Below are 17,409 nucleotides of genomic sequence, written 5' to 3'. Positions count from 1 at the left end.
TGTTCAAGTGCCAGATGGTGAGACGTGAGCCATCCCGCCGTCCACCACGGAGCCTTGGCCACACGTGACTCTGAGTGCTTAGAATGTGGAGTCTGGGTTGGGGCAAGCTGTGTGTGCATCCTGGTGTGATGCAGACTCGGGGACCTGGTGTGAAACAGGGATGTAACATGTTTCATCAGTAGTTTTCTACAGTGATCACGTCTTAAAGGATGTCGCGGGTAGGCTGGGTTAAGTAAGATACATTATTGAAATTAATCTTGCCTTTTTAGACGTGGCTACTAGAACCTTTATAATGACACACGTGGCCTGCTTTTGTGGCTCACATTGTGTTTTTTATTGGGCAGTGTTGCGCTAGGGTGTTGGTTAGTAACTCAGTAAAAATTACTTATTTTTATTCATATTTATAAAAAAAAAGAAACGTTTGATGCTAAACAAAGAGTATTGTCCCCAGATTATGGATCTTTACTCTAGGGTGTGACAGAGGCAACACAGAAACAAAAGGCCGGGGTCTGTAAGTGCCTGGTGTGTCCTCGGTGCCTCACGTCTAGGGGCCCCTGAAGCTGCTTTCAGAGTCAGCATTTTGTGCTGGACCCTGTCCTGCATAGTAATTGTGGGAAAACAGTGTATTTTTCCTGCGGTGGAGAACGTCTGAGAGTTCCCACGATAGGAAGGGCTTATGTGCCCTCAGTTTTTAGCTTCTTCATTTTCCCCACCTTTTAGAAAAGTGAGCAATTGCTATTGAGTTATTAGATATGATTTTATATATGTGGCATTTCCAGCTGTGGTGTGATTTCCACACTAAGAAACCAAGAGGAAGGAACAGCCGACAAGAGCTACTGTATTCTGTTAGACTGTCTCTGCTCCTGGGGGCAAGTGGGACGTGTCCTGGAGCTCGTTTGTGACTCGCTGCCGGAAGAGCAGCCTCAGAGCAAGGTACACCTGTGTCATTTTTAAAGTTTGTTGAAGGAGGGTAGCTGTATGCTAGAACTCATGTACTTTCCTGCTGTGTGCCTCTCTCTCTCTGCGCTTTCAGGGTAACTCTGCGTCTAAGCGGAAAGTGCGGGTCCAGGACCCGCGCCCAGTCAAACCCGGGCTGGCGCTTGTCTACGTTGAGTACTTGCTGACCCACCCAAAGAATCGCGAGTGCCTGCTTTCCGCGCCCCAGAAGAAACTGAACCGTCTTTTGAAAGCCCTTGAAACATCCAAGGTAACTTTGTAGAACAGATGCAGATGCCGTGGAAGTTGAGTGATAGGGGAAGGTCTAAGTTTTCCACATTTAAAGTGTAAAATTTTCACCTGGGGGCGGGATGGGACTGGGTGAACACTTCTAGACCCTGGTCTTTCTAGCAAGTCGTGTTCAGAGCCCAGTGTCCTGTTGAGTCCAACTCTGAGGGTGAGCTGGTCTGTCGGAACAGGCCCGACAGCAGGAAGACTGCCCGCCACCCCAGGTCGCCTTGCTCTGGCCTTGCTCATTGACGAGGGAATTCCAGCCCCCTGAGTCCTGGGCAGGCTTTTCTAGGGCCCTTTGGAGAGCGAGTCCTGTGAATTTCCCATCTGCTCTCCCTGTCCTGTCTCTTTGGCCGTCTCCTCCAGGCCAGCCCTCGGAAGCAGCCTGTTGCTGCCACTGCTGCCAGAGGCTCCCACCTATCAGCACCAGACATCGGCGGGATGGAGGAGGGGAGCGGGGGCTGCAGGGGGCAAGGGCTGGACGAGCTTGATCCTGAGGGCTCCTTGAGCAGCACCTATGAAAAGGTGTCTTCTTGTCCCTTTACGGGAGGCTTGGAGGAGGGAGGACACTCGCCCTGCTGCTCTGGCAGCCCTCTCCCGGCACAGCTGTGTCCTCACCTCTTGCACTGCCTGCTGAGCCGGAACCTAGCCTGCAGATGTCCTGTTTCACAGGTGGACCTGGAATCGATTTTGCAGTCGCCAGGTGGGAGCCCTCACCACCTGAGTGAAGGCACTGCCCTGCGAGCCTTCAGCCTCCACTGTCGGTTGAGTATCCATCTTCAGCACAAGGTGTGTCCACCAGCTTGGGTCAGAACATGGGGCGTATCGGCCCAGCGGCTCTGTGACTAACCTGTCTTCTGTTGTTGTTGGACAGTCCTGCTCAGAAGGCAAAGTTTACCTGTCCACTTTGGAAGACACTGGGTTTTGGTTAGAAAGCAAAGTGTTATCTTTTATCCAAGATCAAGAAGAAGAATATCTGAAGCTTCACAGGGTCGTTTATCAACAGATTATCCAGGTTAGAAGTCTTTAGACACAGAAACCCTTCTCCAAATTGTGATGTGCATCCAGGTTTTATTTTCTAATTTAAAGCTGTAACTTTAGTCAGTAGTGCTGCTCTTCTTAAACACTTACAGTGGCATCTGAATATCTAGAGTTTATCTTTTTTCTTTTTGTATGTTTATTTATTTATTTATTTATTAGTAGTCATCCGTTTGATACACATCAGTGTATACATGTCAATCCCAGTCTCCCAATTCATCCCACCCCCCCACCCCCCCCCCCGCCGCTTTCCCCCTTTGGTGTCCATACATTTGTTCTCTGCATCTGTGTCTGGATTTCTGCCCTGCAAACCGGTTCATCTGTACCATTTTTCTAGGTTCCACATGTACGCATTAATATACGATATTTGTTTTTCTCTTTCTGACTTGCTTCACTCTGTATGACAGTCTCTAGATCCATCCACACCTCTACAAATGACTCTATTTCATTCCTTTTATGGCTGAGTAATATTCCATTGTATATATGTACCACATCTTCTTTATCCATTCGTCTGTCGATGGGCATTTAAGTTGCTTCCATGACCTGGCTATTGTAAATAGTGCTGCAATAAACGTTGGGGTGCATGTGTCTTTTTGAATTATGGTTTTCTCTGGGTATATTCCCAGTAGTGGGATTGCTGGGTCCTATGGCAGTTCTATTTTTAGGTTTTTAAGGAGCCTCCGTACTGTTCTCCAGAGTGGCTGTATCAACTTTGCTGGGTTGTATGGTAGTTCTATGTTTAGTTTTTTAAGGAACCTCCATACTGTTCTCCAGAGTGGCTGTATCAATTTACATTCCCACCAACAGTGCAAGAGGGTTCCCTTTTCTCCACACCCTCTCCAGCATTTGTGTTTGTAGATTTTCTGATGATGCCCATTCTAACTGGTATGAGGTGATATCTCATTGCAGTTTTGATTTGCATTTCTCTAATCATTAGTGATGTTGAGCAGCTTTTCATGTGCTTCTTGGCCATCTGTATGTCTTCTTTGGAGAAATGTCTGTTTAGGTCTTCTACCCATTTTTGGATTGGGTTGTTTGTTTAATATTGAGCTGCGTGAGCTGTTTATATATTTTGGAGATTAATCCTTTGTGCGATGATTCATTTGCAAATATTTTCTCCCATTCTGAGGGTTGTCTTTCCGTCTTGTTTATGGTTTCCTTTGTTGTGCACTTTAAAGCTTTTACGTTTCATTAGGTCCCATTTGTTTATTTTTGTTTTTATTTCCATTACTCTAGGAGGTCGATCAAAAAATATCTTGCTGTGATTTATGTCAAAGAGTGTTCTTCCTATGTTTTCCTAGAAGAGTTTTATAGTGCCCGGTCTTACATTTAGGTCTCGAATCCATTTTGAGTTTATTTTTGTGTATGGTGTTAGGGAGTGTTCTAATTTCATTCGTTTACATGTAGCTGTCCAGTTTTCCCAGCACCACTTATTGAAGAGACTGTCTTTTCTCCATTGTATACCTTTGCCTCCTTTGTCATGGATTAGTCAACCATGGGTGCGTGGGTTTATCTCTGGGCTTTCTATCCTGTTCCATTGATCTATGTTTCTGTTTTTGTGCCAGTACCATATTGTCTTGATTACTGTAGCTTCGTAGTACAGTCTGAAGTCAGGGAGTCTGATTCCTCCCACTCTGTTTTTTTCCCTCAAGACTGCTTTGGCTATTCGGGGTCTTTTGTGTCTCCATACAAATTTAAGATTTTTTGTTCTAGTTCTGTAAAAAATGCCATTGGTAATTTGATAGGGATTGCATTGAATCTGTAGATTGCTTTGGGTAGTATAGCCATTTTCACAATATTGATTCTTCCAATCCAAGAACATGGTATGTATCTCCATCTGTTGGTATCATCTTTAATTTCTTTCATCAGTGTCTTATAGTTTTCTGAATACAGGTCTTTTGTCTCCCTCGGTAGGTTTATTCCTAGGTATTTTATTCTTTTTTTGCAGTGGTAAATGGGAGTGTTTCCTTAATTTCTCCTTCAGATTTTTCATCATGAGTGTATAGGAATGCAAGAGATTTCTGTGCATTAATTTTGTATCCTGCAACTTTACCAAATTCATTGATTAGCTCTAGTAGTTTTCTGGTAGCATCTTTGGGATTCTCTATGTATAGTATCATGTCATCAGCAAACAGTGACAGTTTTACTTCTTCTTTTCCAATTTGTATTCCTTTTATTTATTTTTCTTCTCTGATTGCCGTGGCTAGGACTTCCAAAACTATGTTGAATAATAGTGGTGAGAGTGGACATCCTCGTCTTGTTCCTGATCTTAGAGGAAATGCTTTCAGTTTTTCACCATTGAGAATGATGTTTGCTGTGTGTTTGTTGTATATGTTTGTTTGTTATATATATATGTTTGATGTTTGTTGTATATGGCCTTTATTATGTTGAGGTAGGTTCCCTCTATGCCCACTTTCTGGAGAGTTTTTATCATAAATCAGTGTTGAATTTTGTCAAAAGCTTTTTCTGTATTTATTGAGATATCATATGGTTTTTATTCTTCGTTTGTTAATATGCTGTATCACATTGATTGATTTGCGTATATTGAAGAATCCTTGCATCCCTGGGATAAATCCCACTTGATCATGGTGTATGATCCTTTTAATGTGCTGTTGGATTCTGTTTGCTAGTGTTTTGTTGAGGATTTTTACATCTATATTCATCAGTGATATTGGTCTGTAATTTTCTTTTTTTGTAGTATCTTTGTCTGGTTTTGGTATCAGGGTGATGGTGGCCTCATAGAATGAGTTTGGGAGTGTTCCTTCCTCTGCATTTTTTTTGGAAGAGTTTGAGAAGGATGGGTGTTGGCTCTTCTCTAAATGTTTGATAGAATTTGCCTGTGAAGCCATCTGGTCCTGGACTTTTTGTTTGTTGGAAGATTTTTAATCACAGTTTCCATTTCATTACTTGTGATTGGTCTGTTTATATTTTCTGTTTCTTCCTGGTTCAGTCTTGGAAGGTTATACCTTTCTAAGAATTTGTCCATTTCTTCCAGGTTGTCCATTTTATTGGTATAGAGTTGCTTGTAGTAGTCTCTTAGGTTGCTTTGTATTTCTTTGCAGTGTCTGTTGTAACTTCTCCTTTGTCATTTCTAATTTTATTGATTTGAGTCCTCTCCCTCTTTTTCTTGATGAGTCTGGCTAATGGTTTATCAATTTTGTTTATCTTCTCAAAGAACTAGGTTTTAGTTTTATTGATCTTTGCTTTGTTTTCTTTGTTTCTATTTCATTTATTTCTGGTCTGATCTTTATGATTTCTTTCCTTCTGCTAATTTTGGGTTTTGTTTGTTCTTCTTTCTCTAGTTCCTTTAGGTGTAAGTTTAGATTGTTTATTTGAGATTTTTCTTGTTTCTTGAGGTAGGCTTGTATAGCTATAAACCTCCCTCTTAGAACTGCTTTTGCCTCATCTCATAGGTTTTGGATCGTCGTGTTTTCATTGTCATTTGTCTCTAGGTATCTTGTGATTTTCACTTTGATTTCTATAGTGATCTCTTGGTTATTTAGTAACGTATTGTTTAGCCTCCATGTGTCTGTGTTTTTTATGTTTTTTTCCCTGTAATTGATTTCTAATCTCATAGCGTTGTGGTCAGAAAAGATGCTTGGTAAGATTCCAGTTTTCTTAAATTTACTGAGGCTTGATTTATGACCCAAGATGTGATCTATTCTGGAGAATGTTCTGTGTGCACTTGAGAAGAAAGTGTAATCTGCTGTTTTTGGATGGAATGTCCTATAAATATCAGTTAAATCTATGTGGTCTCTTGTGTCATTTAAAGCTTGTGTTTCCTTATTTATTTTCATTTTGGATGGTCTTTCCATTGGTGTAAGTGAGGTGTTAAAGTCCCCCACTATTTTTGTGTTACTCTGAATTTCCTTTTATAGCTGTTAGCAGTTGCCTTATGTATTGAGGTGCTCCTATGTTGGGTGCATATATATTTATAATTGTTATATCTTCTTCTTGGATTGATCCCTTGATCATTATGTAGTGTCCTTCCTTGTCTATTGTAACATTCTTTCTTTTAAAGTCTATTTTATCTGATATGAGTATAGCTACTCCAGCTTTCTTTTCATTTCCATTTGCATGAAATATGTTTTTCCATCCCCTCACTTTCAGTCTATATGTGTACCTAGGTCTGAGGTGGGTCTCTTGTAGACAGCATATATTTGGGTCTTGTTTTTGTATCCATTCAGCAAACCTGTGTCTTTTGGTTGGAGCATTTAATCCATTCACATTTAAGGTAATTATCGATATGTATGTTCCTGTGACCATTTTCTTAATTGTTTTGGGGTTGTTTTCTTGTTTTTTTGTTTTTTTTTTTTGCTTTATAACAAATTTAATCAGTTATACATATACATATGTTTCCATATCCCCTCCCTTTTGCGTCTCCCTCCCACCCTCCCTATCCCACCCCTCCAGGCGGTCACAAAGCACCGAGCTGATCTCCCTGTGCTATGTGGCTGCTTCCCACTAGCTATCTACCTTACGTTTGGTACTGTATATATGTCCATGCCTCTCTTTCGCTTTGTCACAGCTTATTGGGGTTGTTTTTGTAGGTTCTTTTCTTCTCTTGTGTTTCCCACTTAGAGAAGTTCCTTTAGCATTTGTTGTAGAGCTGGTTTGGTGGTGCTGAATTCTCTTAGCTTTTGCTTGTCTCTAAAGCTTTTGATTTCTCCATCGAATCTGAATGAAATCCTAGCTGGGTAGAGTAATCTTGGTTGTAGGTTCTTCCCTTTCATCGCTTTAAGTATATCATGCCACTCCCTTCTGGCTTGTAGAGTTTCTGCTGAGAAATCAGCTGTTAACCTTATGGGAGTTCCCTTGTATGTTATTTGTTGTTTTTCCCTTGCTGCTTTCAATAAGTTTTCTTTGTCTTTGATTTTTGCCACTTTGATTACTATGGGTCTCGGCATGTTTCTCCTTGAGTTTATCCTGTGTGGGACTCACTGCGCTTCCTGGACTTGGGTGGCTATTTCCTTTCCCACGTTAGGGAAGTTTTTGGCTATAATCTCCTCAAATATTTTCTTGGGTCCTTTCTCTCTTTCTCCTCCTTCTGGGACCCCTATAATGTGAATGTTGTTGTGTTTAATGTTGTCCCAGAGTTCTCTTAGGCTGTCTTCATTTCTTTTCATTCTTTTTTCTTTATTCTGTTCCACAGCAGTGAATTTCACCATTCTGTCTTGCAGGTCACTTATCCATTCTTCTGCCTCAGTTATTCTTCTATTGATTCCTTCTAGTGTATTTTTCATTTTAGTTATTGTATTGTTCATCTCTGTTTGTTTGTTCTTTAATTCTTCTAGATCTTTGTTAAACATTTCTTGCATCTTCTTGATCTTGCCTCCATTCTTTTTCTGAGGTCCTGGATCATCTTCACTGTCATTATTCTGAATTCTTTTTCTGGCAGTTTGCCTATCTCCACTTCATTTAGTTGTTTTTCTGGGTTTTTATCCTGTTCCTTCATCTGGTACATAGCCCTCTGCCTTTTCAACTTGTCTATCTTTCTGTGAATGTGGTTTTTGTTCCACAGGCTGCAGGATTGTAGTTCTTCTTGCTTCTGTTGTCTGCCCTCTGGTGGATGAGGCTGTCTTAGAGTTTATCTTTCTGCAAAGCATAAACTGCATAATTTTAATGTAATTTGAGATATTGCACGTAACATGTGTTCAGTAATGTTTGTGGATTACATAAAATGTGTTTCTAAATTTGTTATGGAAAGAGAAATGAGAATTAATGTATCTTTATGGAAATTCCTTTTTAAACATCTTTGTAGACATCTGCATTATGAGACCCCTAGTGGCACCCTTAGATATTAGGAGCTTTACCAGCTGGATGTCCTCTCTTGTCCCTTCTGTGGCCTTTGTTGGGAAATCACATCATCATGTCTACCTCTCTTACAGACCTACCTGACTGTGTGCAAGGATGTCATTGTGGTCGGCCTTGGTGACTGTATGTTTCAGACACAGCTTTTACAGCGGAGCCTGGGAATCATGCAAACAGGTACTTTGTTTGTTAAAGGACTAGTTTAGAGCAACTAGCAGTCAGAACCAGCCCCTCTCCCCTCCCTCACTTCGCTGGTCAGGACTCTCGTTTTTAAGTGATAGATGTGTAGCACAAACTAGCTTACACCAAAAGAGGAATTAACTGGCTGAGGCAGCCAGGAAGTTCAGAGGTGTTTCTGGCCTCGGACGTGACCAAGTTCAGAGTTTCTGGCAAGGTCTTGGTATTCTCCTCAGGTGGTTTGTGTGATTGCAGCTGCTTTGCTGTGTGGTCACCAGCACGGCCCCAGCTTCTCTGCTGCTCCTGTCTGGTGTCTGTCATCGTCTGCGTGCAAGTCAGGAGCTGTTTAATGTCCCTCCCGCCACCGCCCCCCGAGGCCACTGGGAAGTTGCTGTCACCCCAAGGACAGGATCCCTGGTAACTAATACCATGGCGTCCACACAAGTTAAATGTGTTCAGTGAGTGAGTGAGAAGTTGGCCTCCTTCCAGGTGGGCTGCGCTTAGGGATTATCTGGAGCATCACATCCAGGGGGGCCGGGCCAGATCCTTGCAGCCCCGTCTCATTGTGGCGGGGGGAGTGTGGGTGGACCCAGGATGCCTCCTCTGCCTCGGGTCATGGGCTGGCTGAGAAGGGCACCGCTGGGCTGTGACCCCTGCCCGCCGCCTCCCTGGGGCAGCTGAGTTGGCACAGAACACTCCAATGCTACAGTTGGTTCTTTCTGAGATCCCTAGAAGCTTGGAAATGCATAATTTGAATTTCTTTAAGCCTAAATATTTGCTAAAAGAGATTGAAAATATTATCATTTACCAAATTCAACGTGAAGTTTGCAGTTAGCTCTCTGGAGTCTTTTGCTCTAGTCTTGAGTATTGTCGTGCAGACCCCGGGGGAGTCTTGGCCACAAACCCCACAGCTTCTTTCTTTCATGGTTCTGCCCCTGAGGTTGGCATTTGGCCTGCATGGGAGCTGGGGTGGCAGTCACTCTGCTCTGCTGTCTCGAGTATATGTGTCCTTAATCTGTAATTACAAGCAAGATTTTACATTATTTGGTTACAATAGCCACAAAGACTAAATATTAAATAGAACAAATGTTTTTTGTTTTAAAATCTAACTTTTTCCTTTAAGTCTTTATAACTCTCACTTTCTACTGTGAAAACAGCATTTTAAACTTAAGCTTAATGATTGAAACATTAAAAATGATTTGCATTTTTAAACTCAATTTATCATTTAAGAATTATTTTCCCCTAAGGATTAAATCTATTTTTAGTATTTATAAAATTTTCCAAGGAGCCAATAAGAATTTTAGATCTCCAGTGCAGCCAGTAAGCTACTGACCTTACCTTCAACCAGCTGAACTGATCTTTGTATTTATACATTCTAACAATCGGGATTTCCCAGGAGAGAATCAACTGTGTGCTCATTCTTTGTAGTCCTGTTACAAATGAGATTATACTTTGCAGTTTTGCTAGGTAAGCCCAGAGTCTGTTCTCTGGACTTGCTCTACTTGAAAGAGTCCTAATAGAACATTTAAATTTAGGGCTTCCCTGGTGGCGCAGTGGTTGAGAGTCCGCTTGCCGATGCAGGGGACACGGGTTCGTGCCCCCGTCTGGGAAGATCCCACATGCCGCGGAGAGGCTGGGCCCGTGAGCCATGGCCGCTGAGCCTGCGCGTCCAGAGCCTGTGCTCTGCAACGGGAGAGGCCACAACAGTGAGAGGCCCGCATACCGCAAAAAAAAAAAAAAAAAAAAAAAAATTTAAAGCTCAGTCACATTTATGTTATTAACATTTGAGCGTGGCGTTCTCCATGCTGAAATGCGTATTCTGGAAGAGATGTCCTTGAATACAGCTGAGTTCCCACATATAACCCAGATGTAAACAGCTCAGTTCACAAAAATGCAGGTGTTTCTGCTATAATGCAACATGTGTGTTTTGAAAAACTGTGTTCTGCAAAATCAGGCACTGTAGGTGACGGGGCTTGTGAGAGAAGATGCCTGTGGTGGACTGTGGGCCGGTGCCGCATGACAGCACCAGGAAATGATAATGCCCCAAAAAGTAATTAGCACGACTACGAGGAAGGTTGAATTCCTAATAAGTAAATATTACAGTAAATAATGGGCTTTGTGGTCACTGCAAAGGTAAAGCGGGATTGATGGGGACCACAGCCTCCTGTGTAGAGCCGGGCAGGAGGGGCTTGCAGGACAGCACACCCCATCTGAGACAGAAAGGGGCATGGGTCCACGTGGTTTTCGGTGACTGCTGCCCTGGGCTGGGCTAGTGAGCGTCTCCTTGTGTACAGACTCATGGTGGCCTGAGGTGCTGACCGTCAGTGCTGGGCCGACGTGACCCCCAGCTTAGCCATCCCTGTGCACCAGTCACTCCAGAGAAGCGAGAATTTCCAAAGTGAGGGCCTTCTGTTTCCCATAGCTGCAGATCCTGACCTACCTTAGTAACTTATCATACTTCACTGAACCACTACCTATATGTATTTGGTTACAACGCACATATGGCTTGAATGTAATGAAATAACTTTCAATTAAAACTTTCGACATTTCAGATTTTTGTCAGTAGTAAAGACACTAGTTAGTGTGAGGTTCTCCCATGGCACCAGGACCTTGAGGGCGGATGCACGGGGACAGACCGCCTTCTCCTCAGAGCCCCGTCACCCTCGGCGTGTTGGCCTCTGCTGAGCTGCTACCTCTCTGCCTGCTTCACTGAAATGACTGATATGTGGAGGATGTATCTCTCTGCCTTCTTCTAGATAAAGAGATTTGTTTCTTGAAAGTTTCTGTTAAGTTTGCAAAGACTCTCCCGACTTTGTGTTGATTCTGGTGGTGCTGTACACCTTCTGAGGGGCAAACTCAACTGGAACATGACCGTTTCTTTTACTTACTTTAGTAGATAAATTTGGATTTGGGGTTAGTTTCTTATTTCTGTCTCAAGCAGAGCTTATATGTCTATTAATCTCTTTCATAAATCAAGGAGCTTCCCTATTAGGGCCACACGATTCCTATGTAAGGTAGGGGAGGTCATAACGCTTTGTCCCCTAGATACTAATCTTTTAACGAGGAACATTATTTCTGTGCTTTTCTGTGTGACAGGTTTTTAAAAAATATACATGTATAGTTTATATAGTATATACTTTTAAATGTATATAAGGAAGAATCATGGTTCCGGCCCAGCCCACCAGGGATGCAGCCCTGCATACAGACCTGAAGGTTAGTCAGTGGTGGGCAGCGCAAGGTGCAGCATGGGTGCAGAGTCGGGCAGGGGCGTGGGAGGGCGCGGCCACTGGCTCTGTTTGCAGCACAGCTTACAGGCCAGTCTGGGTAGAAACAAAAAAGAAAATTAAAGGTCATCAGCATGAATTGTAGAATTGAGTTCACACTCTGAAAACATTTTACCAAATCATTGCCACACAGGAAAGGAGAGAAAGACACCAACAAACTACACAGTGTTGGGGATTTAACAGAGTTGGCCTCGGAGATTCTTAGGACATAGTTTGAAAGCTCTAGGGTCTTTCCTCTGAGACCTGTCAGCGATGTCACCATCGTGTGAAAAAGTAAGACACATCCTCCACCCTGGTGTTCAGGGAACCACACTGTCCACACATGCAGTGCTTCTTAGTGCCTGAGCCAGGTGGGCTGTTACTGTTATTGAAGGCGTCGGCTTTATATATTTAATAAAAGGAGCAAGTCGTAGGTATGTGTGTCTGTTAGGTTTTATATTAATCTGACAACCTGGTATTGGCTCACCAGCAACAGTCTCTTCTAAGTTACCATAATATACACGTGTTAAGTGAAAAAAATATACTAAGTTCAACTAAATTGTGTGATTAAATAACTGATTTTTTCAACTTTCTTTCCAGTGAAGGGATTCTTTTATGTTTCATTACTTCTTGGCATCCTGAAAGAGGTAACCAGAAGCTCCTTGACGCAGAAAGCAGATTCAGAGAAAGAAGTCTTAACGCTGTTTGATTTGGTGCAGAAAGTATTTCAGCAAATGTTGGAATGTATGGCGCGGAGCTTCAGGAAGCAACCAGAAGAAGGCTTGCAGGTACTGGTGCCTCCCCAGGGCGGGACAGAGGGACTAGAGGGACAGCGCCCACCTGGTGGACCAGGGTGCGCAGAGCCAGGCCTGCTCACACACTGGGGCCGTCGGGTGGGGAGAAGTGCCACACAGGCAGGAAGTGGCTGCCAGGTGCCACCTTCAGCTGGTGCTGCCAGCCCTCTCCCTGGGGTGGCACGCTCTGGGGCAGGAGGCGAGGGAGGCCAGGGGCCCACCTCCGGCCACCGGTCTGGGGACAGTGTTGGCGTGTTCAGGTCAGTAGGCCAGCGGCCCAAGAGCTCCTCTGCCCAGCAGGACAGAAGCAGAGAATGAATACAGTAGCTCGTGAGTGCCCAGCTGTTAGTAGTAAAGATTTAAAAAATGCTTAAATGGGAGGATGTTCATGAACTATTGAAACTTTCAATTTTATCCTGTTTTAGCTGGTAGAGGTAATTGAAGGTTATTGGCCATATTTTCTGTAGCCTAGCTCCTATTTGAGTTAATTTGAAATAGTCCTGTTTTTGATGAGTTGGTTCAAGTGTCTGTGATCTGTTTACGGAATTTGTGCCAAAATATTTTTCTTTTCTCACCATTGTCTGCAGCTTGTTCAGAACACGTGGTCTCATAGTGGGTGTCTTCCTTTCATGTCAGTGATGTTTGTTCATCTCTCCTTTCGAAAACTTTATTAACGTTATTGATGCTCCTGTTTGTGGGGGTTTTTCTTGGCTCTGGGGCAGGAGTGTCATAAAGGCCCTCCTGGCGGCCTTCAGTCCTGTGCGCCGCCTTCTGCTCGTGGTGCCCACCAGCTGCAGAGAGGACGATGCGGCAGGGAGGGTGGGCAGATGAAACGGGCCCCGGGCCCCCGGGGGACAGCAGGAGGAGGCCTCATTCTTGAAAGTGGCTTTTTAAGCACTAACAGTGACTGATGTGTTTTTCGTAGCTCCTTTATTCTGTTCAGACCCCTCTTCATGAATTTATCAGCACCGTGCAGTCCTGGCACGTGGACACACCTGTCCACCGGGGCGTGCTCTCCACTCTGATTGCCGCGTCCGTGGTCGAGATAAGTCACCGGCTCCAAAAGGTGAAGTGTGTTGTCCTGAAACTGCTGTGTCTTGTTTTGACTATTCAAGAGGCTGTTTTCTGCTGGCAGCACATTTTAATGTTTTTCCAAGTATTTTTTCAGAACTCAGGTATAGCGGGAGGTCTGCTTCTCCCGCAGCTCCACCACACAGTTCCGTGGCTGGTTTGTGTTTAGAATCACGTGACCATGGGGGGAAACATGCTAAGGATGTTGTCGTTCTTCATTAAAACCAAGCTGCTCCTTGCATCTTGAATACTTCTTTTTGCCATATTTTAGAGGTTTAAGCGAGTTGATACATTTCTTAAGATTCCCCTCTCCTGACAGGCAAAAGTGGCCATGGTCAGTGGTGAGCAGGATGCACGACTACTCTTGGGCTCTGTTTCTGGAATAGTTCACATCTCTGACTGCCTTGCTATATACATAAGCCTTACTTTCTTTTTCTTTTACGCATAGGAAATCTGAACCTCTGATATCAGTTTAAACAGATAGTTTGTTTGCCCCTGCTCTATAAAGGACTGGCCGTTTTCCTAGCAGTAACCTATTTTATATGATTAGCCTACTTGGTTCAAGATTGACATAATCAGGATGGTAATTCAGGTCACAACAAAAACCACTCTTTCACGGCATGGAATCCTGGTGGGAGTGAGTGAGGGCGTGGAAGAATGCCTTAAGATAGTTAAATAATGATGCGTTTTCTCAGTATGAAAAGCTGAAATCTGATAGGAGGTATCATTGAAATATACAAATGCAAACATACAGTTTGTATAAATTTTGTGTTATAAAATCACAAATATAAAAAAAGTTGACAAAATTCTGAGACATTAATAGAATTTAAGCCCCTCCTGAAAGCTTAAAGGGAGGTCATTTTGGTTTAGGAGTGTGATTCCTGGACTATACGCAGCCCAAGAACTGGAAGTTATTCAGGCCTGTGAGCTACACAGCTGATGACGATGAATCCGTCAATGGCCTGTGGGCCATCGTGGCCCACTGTCTGTTTTTGTAAATAAACTTATATTGGAAAAAAAAAAAAACCTTATATTGGAACATGACCAAGCCCATTTATTTACCTTTTTTCTATGGCTGCTTTGTGCTATAACAGCAGAATTGTGTAGTTGTGACAGAGATCGTTTTGCCCACAAAGCTGAAAATATTTACTCTTTAAATATTTACTATTTTACTACTTTATAGAAAAAGTTTGAGTTGAGAAAACCTGATCTGGACTAATAAGAGTAACGAGTTGTTTGCTTAGTGTAGAAACATGTTGTTTACAGAAGGTATTCCAATTAAAGGGTGTTCGACAGAAGGCTTGTTGAGTGTCGTGTCTTTTTTCTTCTCTCCAGTTGATTGACACCACTGTGTATAGTAATAGGTTAATCATAATTATGGTAGGCATTGCAGCAATTAATAAAAATCATTGTTTTGAGCTTCTGGAAAGCCTTTCTCAAGTTTGGAGGAAAAGCCAGGGAAGTGTAAAATGAGTGATCAGTGCAGTCTCAGTCTCAATTCATGTTACTGACTTGACTTTTTTTTTTCTTTTTTTTAGGTTTCTGATACCAAAGAGCTTACTCCCCCAGAGGGTCTTTCAGCCCTTCCACCATTTTCAAGGTGTTTAATAGGAATAATAATAAAATCTCCGAACGTAGTCAGGTAATCCCTTTTTCTTTGCTCTTCTCTTAATGCTGTCGTGGCTGTAAGCTCTCAGGAAGTTTAGCTCTATTCCTTTTACTCTCACCATTTGTCAAAAGTGCATTTTTTTCCTGAGAGAAAACATTCCACACAATTTTCTCTCATTTTATCAGAGATTAAAAATATTAGCATTATACAAAGTGAAATTCTAACTTTCTGAAAGATATATTCATCCAAATAGTCTCTGGTTATGCTTTATCATAACTACAGTTCATTTAGAGGGAAACATTTAAAATTTTAATGTCACTGAAATACTTCCTACAATGGACACTTTCAAAACACTTGACTTGGGTAAATACCATGTGGTTTTCATTCGGCACACAGCTGTTACTCATTTCTCCATGCCATGTGTCACCTGACCTGCTTCTAGGGTTTCTTGTGGCACATGCAGGACTGGGGGGCTACAAAAGGGATAGTTTTGCAGATACCTGATACCTGTGGAATTTTAATAGTAGATATGTTCCTTGAAAACTTCAGAAAGCATTGTTTTTAACAGCTATGAATTATCTTTCAGTAGCATATCAAATCTTTTTTGTGGGCATTACGAGTATGCAGAGTGGCTTTATTCACTAACCAGAACAACCCTGTTCTCTTTCTAGCAACGCCCTCTGATTTTAGTGTCTCACCTGTATGATTTGGCATGCTTACAACAAAGAGTATGGGAAGAGTTTAGTCAACTTCCCATGTTACCTGAAAACTAGAATTCATGGTGGTTGATGAATCTTGGCTATATTTGTCTTTCTATAAAGTATTAAGATATACTATAGAGTAATTTTAGTTGTTTTTTACTTTTTTGCAGGTCATTTTTAGATGAATTGAAGGCATGTGTTATTTCTGAGGATATTGAAGGCATCGTGTGTCTCACAGCTGTTATGCACATTATCTTGGTTATTGATAAAGGTTGGTTAAATTTTCTATGGTATCCTCTGGGACAGTGCTGGGTGCATCTTACACAGAACTGTTGTGGAATATTTGGGAGTGAATCCCCTGCTAGTTAGGCTCTCATGGCACTTTCCTCCAAGCTCTCCACGCGCTACACGTGTGCTGTCTGCCTGGGCGTCTGCTATGTAGCTGCCCTGTACCAGCTTGAATAATGGTAGCTTCTTAATGCAGCTGCTGTCCACTTTCCCGACTGGACCCATTACGTCTCCCTCTCTGTGCCTTAGACTGAATTTCTATTGATTTGTCATTTATTACCTTTGTCATGTACATTTAAAAATCTGAATTCATTTTTGCTAATGATGGTGTGTTTTGGTATTAATATTTAATGTATCTGTGTTTTACTTAGCTTTAACTGTGCCTATTCTGGGTTTCCCAGCCAGTCGAAATAGTATTGGAAAAATAATTGGAGATACCTAGGAAATGCTTACCTAAGTGTAAAATATGCTAATGTCCCTGCAGATGGACTACTGTTAAGTTTCTATATTTTTTGACCAGTTTTACTAATGTTGAAATTATTTTCTAAGATATTATTCATAGAGTGTTCCTCTCGAAACAAGCTCTCCCCATAAGCATGAATGCATAGTATGGCTGTAGATTCATGACAGGAATTTGTAACTAGTTTGACCCAGGCCAAGCATCAGGAAAGACTTGCCTGAGGCAGTGTCTCCTGGGGAGACATCTGCAGGAAGAGGGACGTTCTCCATGTGGAGGGTGTGAGGCTGGAGGTTGGGGTGCAGATGACCACCGTGTACTTAATAGGTACCTAAATATTTGCCAAACAGATGATGACTCTGAAATGTGTTAGTTCCGTTACTGTTGAAGGGTTGGTGATCATCAAGTCTGATGCCATGGACAGAACTCACGGGATCACGGCCTTGGGAACTACCTCAGAGCCAATGAGGTGCTTTGTAATCACTCACTGGATCTTCTAACATCCCTTTAAAGGGATCATTACTGTTCCGCAGGTCAATATATGCACTGACTCAGAGGGGAGGGGAGGGTAGGAGGCTCTGTCTTACTGAAATCGAACCTGCATTGATAGAGTGTGTGTGCTTTTTGTGTGGTTGTGTTCAATATTTTTCTGTCTTTAACAGGTAAACATAAGAGTTCAAAAGTGAAGGGTGTTGCAGCTACGGTTCACAGAAAACTAAAGACATTCATGGAAATTACTTTGGAAGAGGATAGCTTGGAAAGGTAAAGCACTAGATACCCACCAGGTGTGATTATCTGAACACTGCTAGTTATTCCTTAGGTCTATTTTATTTTATTTTATTTTATTTTTTTAAGTTTATTTATTTATTTTTTTAATTAGTTTCTGCTTTATAACAAAGTGAATCAGTCATACATATACATCTGTTCCCACATCCCTTCCCTCATGCATCTCCCTCCCTCCCACCCTCCCCAT

General features: G+C 42.4%; 1 protein-coding gene across 5 annotated transcripts in view; it reads left to right on the top strand.

Moving 5' to 3' along the window:
- Nucleotides 1–17,409, top strand: part of NCAPG2 (non-SMC condensin II complex subunit G2) — a 278,460-nt gene that overhangs the window by 249,938 nt on the left and 11,113 nt on the right. For 4 of the 5 annotated variants that reach the window (XM_081244081.1, XM_081244082.1, XM_081244079.1 and 1 more), the window contains 10 exons: nucleotides 780–933; nucleotides 1,034–1,207; nucleotides 1,900–2,016; nucleotides 2,102–2,242; nucleotides 8,154–8,253; nucleotides 12,117–12,304; nucleotides 13,236–13,376; nucleotides 14,920–15,023; nucleotides 15,862–15,962; nucleotides 17,099–17,198. In XM_081244081.1, coding sequence (XP_081100207.1) covers nucleotides 780–933; nucleotides 1,034–1,207; nucleotides 1,900–2,016; nucleotides 2,102–2,242; nucleotides 8,154–8,253; nucleotides 12,117–12,304; nucleotides 13,236–13,376; nucleotides 14,920–15,023; nucleotides 15,862–15,962; nucleotides 17,099–17,198 — 1,320 coding nt within the window. Of the gene's footprint in view, nucleotides 1–779; nucleotides 934–1,033; nucleotides 1,208–1,899; nucleotides 2,017–2,101; nucleotides 2,243–8,153; nucleotides 8,254–12,116; nucleotides 12,305–13,235; nucleotides 13,377–14,919; nucleotides 15,024–15,861; nucleotides 15,963–17,098; nucleotides 17,257–17,409 lie in introns of all 5 variants that reach the window. The other variant, XR_014016653.1, reaches the window with a different exon arrangement.

This window comes from Mesoplodon bidens (assembly GCF_964165515.1).
Source record: "Mesoplodon bidens genome assembly, chromosome: 9".
Taxonomy (NCBI): Eukaryota; Metazoa; Chordata; class Mammalia; order Artiodactyla; family Ziphiidae; genus Mesoplodon; species Mesoplodon bidens.
The sequence above is the reverse complement of the archived record's forward strand: the minus strand, read 5'-3'. Positions and strand labels throughout refer to the sequence as shown.